Genomic DNA, 17,222 nt, shown 5'->3' with positions numbered 1-17,222 from the left:
TATTCTGAGTACATAGCTCGGCCATCTATTTTGACATCCGCCAACTTCGGGGTCACCTAAACTCAGAATTACTATTAGAAAAATTGGATTACCTTTGCTGTTGTTCATCAGAATGCACTCCCAGGACTTCTACTTCAACAACAAATGTTGTTTTGGTTCCAAATAATCCATAGTTATATCCAAATACCTCTGTTTTGTTCGTGCGTTTAGGTCACTATCCGAAGGGTAACGCGTGAGTGCATTTCGTGACAAAAAAATTCAAAATATTCCATTATCGTACTTAGAAGCATGTCAAACGCTGTTTAAATTCTATTTTTATGCTATTTTTCTAAAATAGCGATAATATTCCAACTGGACAACGTTGTATTCATTCAAAGAGAGAAAGAAAAACATGGCGAGTTCTCGTGACCGCCCATCTCCAGTCTCACTGTCCCCAGGCTGACCACTTACAAACTCTGCTCCTATACTTTGCCCAGAGACAGCAGACACCCCATTCCACTTTCTGGCGGCTTTAGAGAGCCAATGGAAGCCTTAGAAAGTGTCACGTTTCAGCGCAGATGCTGTAATGTCGATAGAGATGCAACAGAAGGACAACAAATTGGCAGACCGGGCACTTCCTGTATGGAATCTTCTCAGGTTTTGGCCTGCCATATGAGTTCTATTATACTCACAGACACCATTCAAACAGTTTTAGAAACTTTAGAGTGTTTTCTATCCAAATCTACTAATTATATGCATATTCTAGTTTCTGGGCAGGAGTAGTAACCAGATTAAATCGGGTACGTTTTTTATCCGGCCGTGAAAATACTGCCCCCTGTCCCAAAGTTAAGGACATATTCATTTTACTCTCTGTATTTCTGAGTTAAAACCTATGTATTTATATCTTAAACATTTCTATACATTTTTTATTATGTAAAGCAACACTTTCTAACTAAATCTCTATGCACCATAGTGCTGTCAGTCTTCTGTAAACCACCTTCAGATTGACTTGTACTGATATGAACCCATACAGAAGTGTTCCATGTCTGTACTATTATGATGAGATAGAGAGAGGAAGGAATAAGAGGGCAGACCCAGTAGACTGAGGGCTTATGCTGTTGCTATGTGACCAATGACCATATTAGTTTCTATATTGTGATCCACTAGAATGTGGAGTAGTTACAGGCTTGTCCCTGAAGGGGGCGATAAGAAACCCCAGATGTTTACCTGGCTATACCCACTAAAGGAGAAGTCTGACTGCTTTTCCCCTGTAACCTTTCTCTCTCTATTTAGGTTTGCTCCTTCACATGTTGTACGTGTGTCACACACTACACTCTACAACAATACACGTTCATACACTTAGAGGTAAATTGTTGGAAAAAATTGGGAAACGCTAAAATGTTTTTATTCATGTACCCAGTTTCCCAGCTTTGAAACTCCTCCCATCTCTGGTTTGTGGTAATGCATGTGTATGCCTCTGACGCACATACATATACACACACACACACACACACACGCACATGCACATGCAAAATACATGAACAATTACCCTGATACACATCACATAAACAACACAATAACAAAGACATATCTATGTGGCTAGTATTTAACTAAACATATCCTTCAGAACCATCTGTGTAATGATGGAGTTAGCTCGCTGACTGTGGTTTTGACACACGCTACTACAAATCAGTAGTGTGTGTGTGAAGCGAGGGGTTGTGGAGGAGGAAGGAGGTGGGGGGTGACGATGTCTATTTGTGGGCTGAGGAACAACTGAGGTCAGCACCCTAGGCTTGTAGGGAGGCCCACACTCAGATAGATAGATCTCCCTTACTATCTATCCATCTGTGCATTGTGGGTGCAAAAATTAAACAACCATCTGCACATTCTGATATCCAACTACAGCTCTGATCTCATCTCAGGTATCTATTCTCATTTCATCCTCCTTCTATCCAGTAAAGAGGAAGGAACCAGTGTGAGGTCAATCATAAGAAGTTAGTCAGAAAATAAACTCACCAGCAACTGTTACTCTTTTTTCTCACAGTCTTCGTACATTTCTGTAGAATGCTTCTCTCTATTTCTCTGTGTGACGGTAAAGAGGCGTGATCTAATCCATCTGTCATCATATAGGAAGTAGAGGGGTTCGTCAGAAGAACTGTAGTTCAGAGATCATCGTCAGGACAGAATGGAGCACACCTTGCTCTGTGTGTTACTCTGTAAGTACTGAGTGAGTGTGTTTGTGTATGAACACTAATTACCTGATTTACTAAACCTTTGATGGAAAAAAGGAATAACACAATGTAAATGAAGACAGTTTCAATGCTTTAGATGTTGTGTGTGTTTTGTCCCTAATTGATAAACCAGTGCAAATGCTCATTAATAAATGGTACTAAAGTGGGATTTCAGCAAATATAGTTTAGGTCTACAGATGTAGGATCTTAATTTAATCACTCTTTTGTTGCTAAGATTTGTCCTGCACCACAGGAAATGCAGATAAGCTTTGTAATTTACATAAATTAACTGAAAACTAAATTAACGGTATTGCACTTTTCATGTAGCCTACTTTTGGCCAGCTAATAGCCTAACCACCAATCAAGCAACATTATGGACTAAACGTTTTAATCCAGTTGCTGAGGATTATTTTGCTCTGACAATATAGTTAAGATCATATATCTGTATATGAGGTGGGGGTGAATGACCACCCTACATTGAAGTAGCATCTCTGTGAGAACCTGAGCTTGTAAAGCAGATGGTGTGGTGGTGTGGTGTGCATTTAACCAGGTCACCACTCAGGAACTAAAGAGTAGCGCTAACTCAGTGGTTGCTAAATGTGCTGTAAATGACAATGAATGCAAAATGCTATATTTGTTGGATGTGTTCTAGTATCAAGTTGTGATTTTTGTAAATGGTTGAGAGTTCAGTCGCTACAGTTATAGTAAACTGTACTAAGAGATTAATGAGTGGTGTTTTGGTTATTTTGGTCTCTGTACTCTGTGTACAGAACATTTGAAATGTATGAACATTTACGAAGCTTCAGTCCCTAATTCAAACTATCACAAAACATTCACCCTTCCACTTGTAGTATATGCCTGAGGGCTATGGAAATTCATTAATCTACGTTGTTTACAATAATTGCAATAAAATAACCGTATATTTTGGGTTCTCTTTCAATGATTCGTTTCAGTAACTCTAAATGGGAATTTGTAGGAACGCCTACTCTCAGAAGAACCTATCAAGCGTCTGTTGGAGACAGACAGTTAGAGTGGCGAATTTGAATGAAATTATCTGCCGAAATTGTTGCAACCCCTATTACTAGCCTGTTCAACCTCTCTTTCGTATCGTCTGAGATTCCCAAAGATTGGAAAGCTGCCGCGGTCATCCCCCTCTTCAAAGGGGGTGACACTCTAGACCTAAACTGCTATAGGCCTATATCTATCCTACCCCATCTTTCTAAGTTCTTCGAAAGCCAAGTTAACAAACAGATTACCAACCATTTCTAATCCCACCGTACCTTCTCCGCTATGCAATCTGGTTTCAGAGCTGGTCAATGGTGCACCTCAGCCACGGTCCTAAACGATATCATAACCGCCATCGATAAGAGACATTACCGTGCAGCCATATTCATCGACCTGGCCAAGACTTTCGACTCTGTCAATTACCACATTCTTATTGGCAGACTCAACAGCCTTGGTTTCTCAAATAATTGCCTCGCCTGGTTCACAAACTACTTATCTGATAGAGTTCAGAGTGTCAAATCGGAGGGCCTGTTGTCCGGACCTCTTGCAGTCTCTATGGGGGTGCCAAAGGGTTCAATTCTCGGGCAGACTCTCTCCTCTGTATATATCAATGATGTCGCTCTTGCTGCTGGTGATTCTGTATTCCACCTCTACGCAGACGACACCATTCTGTATACTTCTGGCCCCTCTTTGGACACGGTGTTAACTAACCTCCAGACGAGCTTCAATGCCATGCAACTCTCTTTCCGTGGAGTCCAACTGCTCTTAAATGCAAGTAAAACTAAATGCATGTAATTAAATCGATCACTGCCCACACCTGCCTGCCCGTCCAGCATCACTGCTCTGGACAGCTCTGACTTAGAATACGTGGATAACTACAAATACCTAGGTGTCTGGTTAGACTGTAAACTCTCCTTCTAGACTCACATTAAGCATCCCCAATCCAAAATTAAATCTAGAATCGGCTTCCTATATCGCAACAAAGCATCCTTCACTCATGCTGCCAAACATACCCTCGTAAAACTGACCATCCTACCGATCCTCGACTTCGGTGATGTCATCTATAAAATAGCCCCAACACTCTACTCAACAAATTGGATGCAGTCTATCACAGTGCCATCCGTTTTGTCACCAAAGCCCCATACACTACCCACCACTGCGACCTGTACGCTCTCGTTGGTTGGCCCTCGCTTCATACTCGTCGCCAAACCCACTGGCTACAGGTTATCTACAAGTCTCTGCTAGGTAAAGCCCCACCTTATCTCAGCTCACTGGTCACCATAGCAGCACCCACTCGTAGCATGCGCTCCAGCAGGAATATCTCACTGATATCCCCCAAAGCCAATTCCTACCTTGGTCGCATTTCCTTCCAGTTCTCTGCTGCCAATGAATGGAACGAACTGCAAAAATCTCTGAAGCTGGAGATTTCTTATTTACATTGATTGCCTACCCCAGCCAAACCCTAACGACGCTGGGCCAATTGTGCGGCACCCTATGGGACTCCCAATCACGGCCGGTTGTGAAACACCCTGGAATTAAACCAGGGTCTGTAGTGACGCCTCTAGCATTGAGATGCAGTGCCTTAGACCGCTGCGCCACTCAGGAGCCCTGTTAAGTTAGGGGGTGGCTGAAGTTGTTATATTTCCTGTGTGGGCAACGGAACAACTGAGGTTAGCTGGCTAGGCTTGCTGCTAGACAACTTAGCAAAGGGCCTATAAGCATCTATTCTATTCTCGTTCCATCCTCCTTTCCTCCAATAAAGAGGAAGGAACCAGTGTGACATCATGCGGTGTGGGGCCATACAGAGAAGTTGGTCAGAAAATAAACATGCCTTTAACCGCTACTATTTTTTCTCACAGTCTTTGTACATTTATGTAGAATGGATCTCTCTCTATTTCTCTGTGTGACGGTAAAGAGACGTGAACTAATCCATCTGTCATCATATAGGAAGTAGAGGGGTTTGTCAGAAGAACTGTAGTTCAGAGATCGTCGGCAGGACAGAATGGAGCCCACCTTGCTCTGTGTGTTACTCTGTAAGTACTGAGTGAGTGTGTTTGTGTATGAACACTATTTGCCTGATTTACTAAACCTTTGATGGAAAAAAGGAATAATACATTCATGTAAATTAAGACAGTTTTATGCTTTAGCTTTTTTGTGTTTTATTCCTTATTGATAAAACGGTGCAAATGCTTATTAGTAAATGGTACTAAAATGGGATTGCAGGACATGGTAAGTCTCTGGTCTCTTAAAGCTGCAGTCCGTAATTGAAACTACCACAAACGGCCACCCTGCCACTTGTTGTGGTATACAGCCGAGGAATGTTGCTAGGGGAATTTATTCATGTACATTGTTTGTTTACACTGATATTGTTAACAAACATTGTCATAAAATAACAGTATATTTTGTGTTATATTTTGAATTTATATAGCACTTTTTTACCAACTGATGGTCTCAAAGTGCTTTACATAGTAGGGGGAAACTCACCTCATCCACCAGCAATGTGTTGCACCCACCTGGGTGATGCAAAGCGACCATTTGTGTGTCAGAACGCTCACCACACATCAGCTATTAGGTGGAGAGGTGAAGAGTGATAGAGTGCCTAAAGAAAGTATTCATACCCCTTGACTAATTTCACATTTTGTTGTGTTACAGCCTGAATTCAAAATGTATTAAAATTGTTTACTTTTCTCACCCATCTACACACAATACCGTAATGACAAATTGAAACATGTTTTTAGAAATGTTTGCAAATGTATTGAAAATGAAACACAGAAATATCTTAATTACATAATTATTCACACCCCTGAGTCATTACTTTATAGAATCACCTTTGACAGCGATAACAGCTGTGAGTTTTTCTTGGTATGTCTCTAAGAGTTTTCCACACCTGGACTGTGCAATATTTGCCAATAATATATTTTTTTAAATGATTGAAGCTCTGTCAAATTGGTTGTTGATCATTGCTAGACAAGCATTTTCAGGTCTTGCCATAGATTTTCAAATAAAGTCAGAACTGTATCTGAGGCCACTCAAGAACATTGACTATCTTCGTGGTAAGCAACTCCATTGTAGATTTGGCCTTGTGTTTTAGGTTATTGTCCTGCTGAAAGGTGAATTCATCTCCAGGGTCTGGTGGAAAGCAGACAACCAGGTTTTCTCTAGGATTTTGCCTGTGTTAATTTTTTATCCTGAAACATTCCCCAGTCCTCGATTGCAAGCATACCCATAACATAATGCAGTCACCACTTGAAAATATGAAGAGTGGTACTCATTATTAATGTATTGTATTTGCTCCAACCATAACACTCTGTATTCAGCACAAAAAACGGTATTGCTTTGCCATATTTTTTTCAGTATTACTTTAGTGCGTTGTTGCAAACAGGATGCATGTTGTGGAATATTTGTATTCTGTACAGGCTTCCTTCTTTTCACTCTGTCAATTAGGTTAGTATTGTGGAGTTGGCCTTCCCTGTAGCTCAGTTGGTAGATCATGGTGTTTGCAACGCCAGGGTTGTGGGTTTGATTCCCACGGGGGGCCAGCACAAAAAAAAAAATGTATGAAATGTATACATTCACTACTGTAAGTCGCTCTGGATAAGAGCGTCTGCTAAATGACTAAAATGTAATGTAAATGTAACTACAATGTTGTTGATCGATCCTCAGTTTTCTCCTATCATGTCCATTTAACTCTAACTCTTTTAAAAAGTCACCATTGGCCTCATGGTGAAATCCCTGAGAAGTTTCCTTCCTCTCCGGCAAGTTAGTGAGGAAGGACAACTGTATCTTTCTAGTGACTGGGTGTATTGATACACCATCCAAAGTGTAATTACCAACTTCACCATGTTCAAATGGATATTTGAGTCTGTTTTTTCTTTTTCTTTTGGACAACCTGGTCTTGTGGTTGAATCTGTGTTTGAAATTCACCTCAACTGAGGGGCCTTAGAAATAATAGTCTGTGTGGGGTATAGAGATGAGGTAGTCATTCAAAAATCATGTTAAACACTATTATTGCACACATAGTGAGTCCATGCAACTTATTATGTGACTTGTTATGCAAAATTCACTTCTGAACTTATTTAGGCTTGCCATAACAAAGGGGTTGAATACTTATTGACTCAAGAAATGTCTGCTTTTCATTTGTAATTAACTATGGGGTATTGTGTGTAGGCCAGTGATAATGCATCTCAATCTAATCAATTTGAAATTCAGGCTGTAACACAACAAAATGTGGAAAATGTCAAGGGATGTGAATACTTTCTGAAGACACTGTATTATGCCAATTAGTAATGAGGGGGATGATTAGGTGGCTATGATGGAAGGGGGCCAAGTTGGGAATGTTGCCATGACACCAGGGTTAACATCCCTAGTCTTACAATAAGTGCCATGGGATTTGTAATAACCACAGAGAATCAGGTCAACCGTTTAACTTCCTATCAAAAAGACTCCTAAGCAGGGACATGTCACGTAGACTGCCCTGGGATCTCTTTAGACCAGAGAGAAGAGTGGCCCCTACTGACCCTGCGACACCACTTCCAGCAGTCTCCCATCCAGAGACAGTCCAGGGCCAACCCTGCTTAGCTTCAGAGGCAAGCTAGCAGTGGGATGAAGGGTGGTATGCTGCTGGTACTGTATGTGACAGCATGTAAAGTGACATGTGATAACATTAAACTACACATGTGAAAAAAGTTTAGCACATGAAAACATGATCTTGTGAAATAAATGTGACAACATGGGGATACACAATATCAATGTGATACCATGAAACTAAACGTGATAACGTTTTCACAACTAGAACAGCAAATTTCGATTTTCAAAAGTTCAATTTTTTCACGTGAAAATGCAATTCTACAGAGAGTTAGGTTTTCCCATGTGAAAGCTTTTCACACGTGAAATTGTTGCAGTTCACATGTGAGGTGGAAACGTAATTTTTATCTTGTGAAAAGGTGGTGTTAATATGAATTTAATACATGTGAACATATGGTTTCAACATTTACCTCACATGTCTCTTGTTTTCATATGTGAAATGTCAGCTCAACATGTGAAAACAGCTATTTCACATGTGAAAATGCAATTTTCATGTGAAACCGCACATTTCACCTGAGTCTTTTTTGCAAGGGATGTAATTAAATGGTGTAGGAATTTTAAGGTGAGTGACATGCTGTACATTTGACATGATCACTTCAATATGACCCCACCTGGGATTTGAAACTCACAACCTCCAAATTTGGGGTACGCTGATATTTCTGCTGTGCTAACAAGTCTGTACTTCTGCATTCTCAGATGTCCCCACAGATGAATTACCTATACATCTCCGCACTTTGCAAAATAATGCCATCTGCACTGCTATTTTACTTATCAGTTAATCTGACTATTCTGTCATCATTGATTTAATTGACAGGAATTCAGTAATTAGAGGGTTTTCTGTATAATTGTCTAATGTTGGTGGGGCATATTATTCTGTTTTAATGTTACTCCTGAATAACTATGATAAATATAATAGGTTTTATTGAGTGTATTTTAAACAAAGCTGAGATTTACAGTAAAGTTCAACGTTTAGGAATGCAGGTGAAATCAGTTATTGACACAGAAACGGTGCTGTGAAAATTGGAATGCCATGAACCAAGAGATTGTTAGTTTCAATCAAATCACATTTTATTGGTCACGTACACATATTTAGCAGATGTTATTGCGGGTGTAGTGAAATGCTTGTGAGGACATGTTGCATTTAGATTAGTTGTTTATTTAGTCACATGCATAAGGTCACAGATGTAATTGCAGTGTACACTGAAATACTTAAGCTCTGAGATCCAACAGTTCAGGTGTAAATGAAACAATAATAAAAAATGATATATACATATTTACAACTGTGACAATGAAAAATACAAATGTCCATTAGGGTGTGGGCAGGGTAATTGTCGGTATCAGGCTGTGATGCAGTTGATATACTAGGCTGTAATGCAGCCCGACAGCATGCTCTTGATGGTGCTCCTGTAGAATACTGTGAGGCCCCTTGGGAAAAGGCAGAATTTCATCAGCCTCCGAGATAAAGAGTTGCTGTCGAGCCCTCCTCACCACGGTGTCCGTGTGGTTTGACCATTTCAACTCCTCTAACATATGTACACCAAGGAACTTTACGTTTTTGACCGCCTCCACGGTGACCCCGTTGATGAGGATGGGGGCGTGTCCAACTTGGTTCGCAATCAGGTCCGCAATCAGCTCCTTTGTTTTGCTGAAGGTGAGGGAGTGGTTGTTTACCTGGCACCACACCGGCAGAGTGCTTACCTCCTCCATGTATGGTGTCTCGCCGCTGTTGATAATCAGGCCTACTACTGTTGTGTCTTTAGTGAACTTGATGATGGAGTTGGAACTGTGTGAGGCCATGCAGTCGTGGGTATACAGGGAGTACAGCAGTTGACTGAGGATGCACCCTTGTGGGGCCCCTGTGTTGAGAATCCGTGTTGATGAGGTAATGTTGCCTATCTTCACCACCTGAGGGCTGCCCGTCAGAAAGTCCAGGACCCAGTTGCATAGGGAGGAGTTCAGTCCCAGGGCTGTGAGATTTCTGGTGAGCTTAGAGGGCACTATGGTATTGACGGCCGAGCTGTAGTCAATGAACAGCATCCTCAGATATGAATTCCTCTTGTCCAGGTGGGTGAGGGCTGTGTGCAGTGAAATGGCGATTGTGTTGTCCGTGGATCTGTCGGGGCAGTAGGGGAATTGGAGAGGGTCGAGTGTCGGGGAGGGAGGATGTGATGTAGTCTTTGACAAGCCCCTCAAAGTATTTCATAATGATGGAAGTGAGTGCAATGGGTCGGTAGTCATTCAGTTAAGTTACTATTGCTTTGACGCACAATTGGCCCAGCGTCGTCCGGGATTGGGAAGGTTTGGCCGGCAGGGATATCCTTGTCTCATCGCACACTAGCGACAGTGCACGCTGACCAGGTCGCCAGGTTTACAGTGTTTCCTCCGACACATTGGTGCGGCTGGCTTCCGTGTTGGATGTGTATTGTGTCAAGAAGCAGTGCGGCTAGGTTGGGTTGTATTTCGGAGGACACATGGCTCTTGACCTTCGCCTCTCCCGAGTTCGTACGGGAGTTGCAGCAATGAGACGAGACTGTAACTACTACCAATTGGATTCCACGAAATTGGGGAGAAAAAAGGGGTAAAAAAAAAAGTTACGATCTCTTTCTTGGTCAAGTGGATATCTTGAATAATAATAACAGTATAAATAAACAATCACAATGTAATCATGTCAAAGTGTGTCAAATATGAAAGTTAAAAACACTGTGACTGTGTGACGGCCCGGGGACATCCTAACGACACATTTTAGGGCATCACCTGTGAAATGTAGTGTTAAAAATATCCACATCTGAAACTTCATATGAAGTATCATCACATGTGAAGTGTTCTAAAACCAAATGGTTTTCATTGATTCCACATGTGAAAGCTTATGTGATCACATGTGAAGACCCATGTACATGTTACGCCCCTGAAAAAGGGGAGAAATAATCACGAGAGTGAAACGGTATCGTTTCCTCAATAACCTTTAGTGCAATCATTTTACAAAAGTAACACATTTTACAGAACAACAGATCTACAGGAAAGAGCTAGTGTTGTAGGGTACAAGGCTTATACAAGTCACAACAGTATACACTGTGATTCACTGAAACATATACTAATTTCAATGTAACTGTCAAGCACAAAGCTTTAACTCAGTAAACCATAACTCAATTTATCAACAGTCAATAAAGTGTTTGAAAAACCATTATACAAACAACACTGCAAAATATCTTATTAACAACGCACATGTTCATTGACGATCGACATAAAATGGCAGCTACTCTCAGTACGAAGCTAGCCTTCGCTGCAACCGAGCAGGGCTCATATTACTCTCTGCAAACTTAACTCTAACTTCCTCAAGATGTTACTAAGACACACCTTAAACACTCTTGACATGTTAGCGAGTTATTACATTTAAATGACTCTGTTTTATCTTCAATAACGTACCTGAAAAAGGGGAGAAATAATCACAAAGCGTGATACGGTATCGTTTCCTCAATAACCTTTAGTAAAATGAGGAAAAACCCGCGATTTCCCCACGAACTTGGGTGGAGACCAGAGCAATCGATCTCAGGCTCATAGATTAAGAGCATTTAGTAGATCACAGATTAACACTTTTCCCCTTCAATTAGGCACCACATAATAAAGTCATCAATATAACGTTTACACATTCCTTTTACAATTCTTACCCTTTGTACGCTTGAAGGATTTTAACTTTTTAACACAATTATATGAATGTTATCAATCTCTATCAACTAATATAGAATGCACGATCTTTTAACCTTAGATGTTTTAAGATCCTCACATACTATGAACTTACTACTTTTTAATGTATAACAGGCTATGAGTATTTCCTTTAACCTGTCACACACAGCTCTCACCCACCTGGAAAAGAGGAATGTATATGTGAGGATCGGCAGGACAGAGAAGCTATGTCTTGTAAGATGAGAGGCAGGGATGTGTGTCCGTTTGTAAATAACAGCTGGGGCACGATTTCCAATTTTAAAGAAGCCTCAAGGTTTTTCTCGCCTGAGGTAGAGTTCCTCATGATAATCTGTAGACCACACTACCTACCAAGAGAGTTCTCATCTATATCATTCATAGCCATCTATTTACCACCACAAACTGATGCTGGCACTAAGACCGTACTCAACTAGCTGTATAAGACCATAAGCAAACATGGCAATGCGCATCCAGAAGCGGTGCACCTAGTGGCCGGGGACTTTAATGTAGGCAAACTTAAATCAGTTTTACCAACTTTCTACCAGCATGTCACATGTGCAACCAGACGGAAAAAAACTCTAGACCACCTTTACTCCACACACAGAGATTGATACAAAGCTCTCCCTCGCCCTCCATTTGGCAAATCTGACAATAATTCTATCCTACTGACTCCTGCTTACAAGCAAAAAATAAAGCAGGAAGTACCAGTGACTGCTCAATACGGAAGTGGTCAGATGACCAATGACATTGAGGAGCATACCACCTCAGTCACCGTCTTCATCAATAAGTGCATCGACGACGTCGTCCCCACAGTGACCGTACATACATATCCCAACCTGAAGCCATGGATTACAGCGAACATCCGCACTGAGCTAAAGGCTAGAGCTGCCGCTTTCATGGAGCGGTACACTAATCCGGACACGTATAAGAAATCTCGCTATGCCCTCAGACGAACCATCAAATAGGCAAAGCGTATAGGGAGGAGGTCAGAGACCTGGAAGTGTGGTGCCAGGTCAGAGACCTGGCAGTGTGGTGCCTGTTTCCAGGATTTCCGGGATGATGGTGTTGATGTGAGCCATGACACAAGATGGCGCCGGAGAAGAACGCTGAAGTTTTATGTCTTCCTAACCAATTGTGTTTTTTGTTTGTTTCATTGCATTGATTGTAACTTATTTTTTTACTTATTTTGTACATAATGTTGCTGCTCTTATAACTGAAAATAACTTCTGGACATCAAAACTGCAATTACTCACCACGAACTGGCATACTCCTTTTTATCCTTTGAGCCCGACGTGAATGACATACTGCTTTCCCGGGAACAGGCCCAGATCCCCGTCATTTGCGTGAAGAGAAGGCAGAGAAAAAGGGGCCGGAGGGCAGGCTGCCTTCTGAGAATTCGTAGGCTATCGAATAAACCCCCACTGCCTTCCATTCTGCTAGCAAACGTGCAATCGTTGGAAAATAAATCGATGATCTACACGGAAAATTAAACTACCAGCAAGACATTGAAAACTGTAATATCTTATGCTTCACGGAGTCATGGCTGAATGACGACATTATCAACATACAGTACAGCTGGCTGGTTATACACTGTATCGGGAGGATAGAACAGAAGCATCTGGTAAGACAAGGGGCGGCAGACTATGTATTTTTGTAAATAACAGCTGGTGCGCGATATCTAAGGAAGTCTCGAGGTTTTGCTCGCCTGAGGTAGAGTATCTCATGATAAACAGTAGACCACACTCGCTATCTACCTAGAGAGTTTTCATCTGTATATTTCGTAGACGTCTACATACCACCAAATACTGATGCTGGCACTAAGACCGTACTCAATGAGCTGTATTCCGCCATAAGCAAACAGGAAAACGCTCACCCAGAAGCGAAGCTCCTAGTGGACAGGGACTTTAATGCAGGGAAACTTAAATCCATCTTACAGAATTTCTATCAGCATGTTAAATGGGTAACGAGAGGGAAAAAAACTCTGGACCACCTTTACTCCACACACAGAGATGCATACAAAGCTCTCCCTCTCCCTCCATTTGGCAAATCTGACCATAATTCTATCCTTCTGATTCCTGCTTACAAGCAAATATTAAAGCAGGAAGCACCAGTGACTCGATCAATAAAGAAGTGGTCAGATGAAGCAGATGCTAAGCTACAGGACTGTTTTGCTAGCACAGACTGGAAAATGTACCGGGATTCCTCTGATGGCTTTGAGGAGTACACCAGATCAGTCATTGGCTTCATCAATAAGTGCATCAATGATGTCATCTCCACAGTGACCATACGTACATACCACCAACTGTTAGCCATGGATTACAGGCAAAATCCGAGTTAAAGGCTATAGCTGCCGCTTTCAAGGAGCAGGACTCTAACCCGGAAACTTATAAGAAATCCCGCTATGCCCTCCGACGAACCATCAAACAGGCAAGCGTCAATACAGGACTAAGATCGAATCGTACTACACCGGCTCGTACTACACCGGCTCTAACGTTCGTCAGATTTGGCAGGGCTTGCAAACCATTACAGTCTACAAAGGGAAGCACAGCCGAGAGCTGCCCAGTGACACGAGCCTACCAGCCGAGCTAAACTACTTCTACGCTTGATTTGAGGCAAATAACACTGAAACATGCATGACAGCACCAGCTGTTCCGGAAGACTGTGTGATCTCACTCTCCGCAGTCGATGTGAGTAAGACTTTAAAACAGGTCAACATTCACAAGGCCACAGGGCCAGGCGGATTACCAGGACGTGTACTGCGAGCATGCGCTGACCAGCTGGCAAGTGTCTTCATGACATTTTCAAACTCTCCCTGTCCGACCCTGTCTGAAATACCAACATGTTTTAAGCAGACTACCATAGTCCCTGTGCACAAGAACACTAAGGTAACCTGCCTAAATGACAACTGATCAGTAGCACTCAGTAGTCTGTAGCCATGAAGTGATTTGAAAGGCTGGTCATGTCTCACATCAATGCCATTATCCAAGAAATCCTAGACCCACTCCAATTTGCATACCACAGATAATGCAATCTCTATTGCACTCCACGCTGCCCTTTCCCACCTGGACAAAAGGAACACCTATGTGAGAATGCTATTAATTGACTACATCTCAGTGTTCAACACCACAGTGCCCTCAAAGACCATCACCAAGCTAAGGACCCTGTGACTAAACACTTCCCTCTGCAACTGGATCCTGGACTTCCTGACGGGTTGCCCTCAGGTGGTAAGGGTGGGTAACAACAGATCTGCCACGCTGATCCTCGACACAGGCGTCCCTCAGCGGTGCGTGCTCAGTCTCCTCCTGTACTCACTGTTCACTCATGACTGCACTACATCTGCAGTCCTCATGCATCCTTGCAGCATGCCTAAGGCACGTTCCCGCAGATGAGCATGGACTTTGGGCATATTTATTTTGGTGTCAGTAGAAAGGCCTCTTTTGTTTCCTAAGTTTTCATAACTGTGACCTTAATTGCCTACCCTCTGTAAGCTGCATGTTCATTCATTGTTTATGGTTCGTTAAACAAGCATGGGAAACAGTGTTTAAACCCTTTACAATGAAGATCTGTGAAGTTAATTGGATTTTTACGAATTAACTTTCAAAGACAGTGTCCTGAAAAAGGGATTTCTTTTTTTGCTGTGTTTATGTACTATGCGGTGTCAGAGGAAGGCCCAAAAAATTGTCAAAGACTCCACTCACCCAAGTCATAGATTATTCTCTCTGCTACCGCAAGGCAAGCGGTACCCGAGAGCCAAGTCTAGGACCAAAAGGCTCCTTAACAGCTTCTACCCACAAGCCATAAGACTGCTGAACAATTAATGAAATTGGCATCTGGACAATTTACATTGACATGTCCCCCCTACCATTGTTTTTACACTGCTGCAACTCAATGTGTGTTATCTATGCATAGTCACTTTACCCCTACCTACATGTACAAAATAACTCTACTACCATTCCCCCGCATATTGACTTGGTACCCATACCCCCTGTATATAGACTCATTATCGTTATTTTTATTGTGTTACTTTTTATTTTAATGTGACTATTTATTACTTTAGTTTATTAAGTAAATATTTTCTTAACTCTTTCTTGAACTGCATTGTTGGTTAAGGGCTTATAAGTAAGCATTTCACTGTAAGGTCTACACGTGTTGTATTCGGTGCATGTGACAAATACAATTTGATTTGATGTGGAATCGTGTTTTTTTCCTAATGAAGCAATTAAAAGTTATACTCTTTCAGAATGAATGGCAATTATTCATTTAAAAGTGCTAAAATCTATGCGGAAATTGCAGATTGCACCTTTCAAATAAAGTACATAAAGTATAAAGTATTTGGTAATCAGTAACATGAATATGGCATGTTGTTATTTATTTCAAGCTAATATTGGTGCAATGTGGCTTTCTTTGTTGTAGTGCTGAATACACACATCAACTCTGGACACTCTGAAGATGATGATGGTAGATATTTGTTCACTTCATCAAGCCTCCATCTCTTAATGCTTCATCCTATTTCTTTATTTGTGATTTTTAAAGTTTATTTTTGCTGGACATATTTTGAGTTTTTGTTTCTCAAAACAACATTTGTAAGGCAATTGTTTCATGCTGGTTTGATTTTGTGCAGGAGTGGCAAAGGCTGTTCTGACCATACACCCCAACAGCTCCCAGATATTCAGTGGAGAGTCTGTCACTCTCAGATGTGTCATACAAGGGGGAGGAGTCACTGACTGGGAGTACAGATGGTTAACACCCAGTCCAGATCAATGCCCACAGAAAGAACATGAATGTATTATCAGTGCAGCTGAGTTTTCCCACAGTGGTGACTACAGTTGTCTGGGTTCACATCTGCAGCAGGATTCTAAATGGAGTGATGCAGTCAGACTGACAGTGACACGTACGTCATCTTATCTCTCATTTACATCTGTACCTCCGTTCTTATAACCGCTTGACATTGGGCAATATTTTAAGGATGCTGTTTAGTTGTTTTAAAAACATATGTTGTGTGTTTCTGCAGCTCTGCCCAAAGCTACACTGACTGTAGAACCAAACCCTGTGTTCCCTGGAGAGACAGTCACTCTGATGTGTTCAGTAGGGTCTGACAGTATCTGGAACTATCAGTGGTACAAAGACAGGAATGATAATGTATTGTCCCAGTCTGTCAGACACACTATAACAGGAGACACTCTCACCATCAGTGGATCAACAGTGAATGAGGGTCCCTACTGGTGTCAGGGAAAAAGAGAGTCCAGACCCACTTCTTCATCCATCAGTGACCCTGTCACTATCACTGTCAATGGTGAGTAGTGTCAGACAGATAGACACTATTTACATTAAGTCAATCATGGTCTGTGTGTCAGTATTCATAGTTATGATAGAAAAACAAAGATGTGTTTAATTAAAGAAGTATGGTGATCATATTTTGGAAAGATTGGTGCTCTAACTACATTTAATCATGATAGAGCAGATTCTATGTATGAATCAACTAACTACATTTAATCATGATAGAGCAGATTCTATGTATGAATCAACTAACTACATTTAATCATGATAGAGCAGATTCTATGTATGAATCAACAAACTACATTTAATCATGATAGAGCAGATTCTATGTATGAATCAACTAACTACATTTAATCATGATAGAGCAGATTCGATGTATGAATAAATTAACTACATTTAATCATGATATAGCAGATTCTATGTATGAATCAACTAACTACATGTGTC

The 17,222-nt window shown here is 41.4% G+C and overlaps 2 protein-coding genes across 2 annotated transcripts in view; both read left to right on the top strand.

The window, feature by feature from the left end:
• The window catches only part of LOC115194485 (basement membrane-specific heparan sulfate proteoglycan core protein), a 63,629-nt gene that overhangs the window by 28,166 nt on the left and 18,241 nt on the right, over positions 1-17,222 (top strand). The gene's annotated exons all lie outside the window — the stretch shown is intronic.
• Positions 1,823-17,117, top strand: LOC115194496 (uncharacterized). The gene is made up of 4 exons (XM_029754228.1): positions 1,823-2,195; positions 15,912-15,956; positions 16,120-16,389; positions 16,510-17,117. The coding sequence occupies exons 1-4, from the start codon at positions 2,165-2,167 to the stop codon at positions 16,797-16,799; spliced, it is 636 nt and encodes a 211-aa protein (XP_029610088.1). The 5' UTR covers positions 1,823-2,164; the 3' UTR covers positions 16,800-17,117.

Source organism: Salmo trutta, chromosome 5, assembly GCF_901001165.1.
Source record: "Salmo trutta chromosome 5, fSalTru1.1, whole genome shotgun sequence".
NCBI lineage: Eukaryota > Metazoa > Chordata > Actinopteri > Salmoniformes > Salmonidae > Salmo > Salmo trutta.
Note: the sequence above shows the minus strand (reverse complement) of the source record. Positions and strands in the feature narration are given on the sequence as shown.

What these genes read in the sequence shown, in the direction of transcription:
- LOC115194496 (XM_029754228.1), top strand. Translation starts at nt 2,165, where the DNA reads ATGGAGCACACCTTGCTCTGTGTGTTACTCT. An exon ending in ACACTCTGAAGATGATGATG is followed by an intron (nt 15,957 to 16,119) that starts GTAGATATTTGT and finishes GATTTTGTGCAG; the next exon opens with GAGTGGCAAAGGCTGTTCTG. An exon ending in AGTCAGACTGACAGTGACAC is followed by an intron (nt 16,390 to 16,509) that starts GTACGTCATCTT and finishes GTGTTTCTGCAG; the next exon opens with CTCTGCCCAAAGCTACACTG.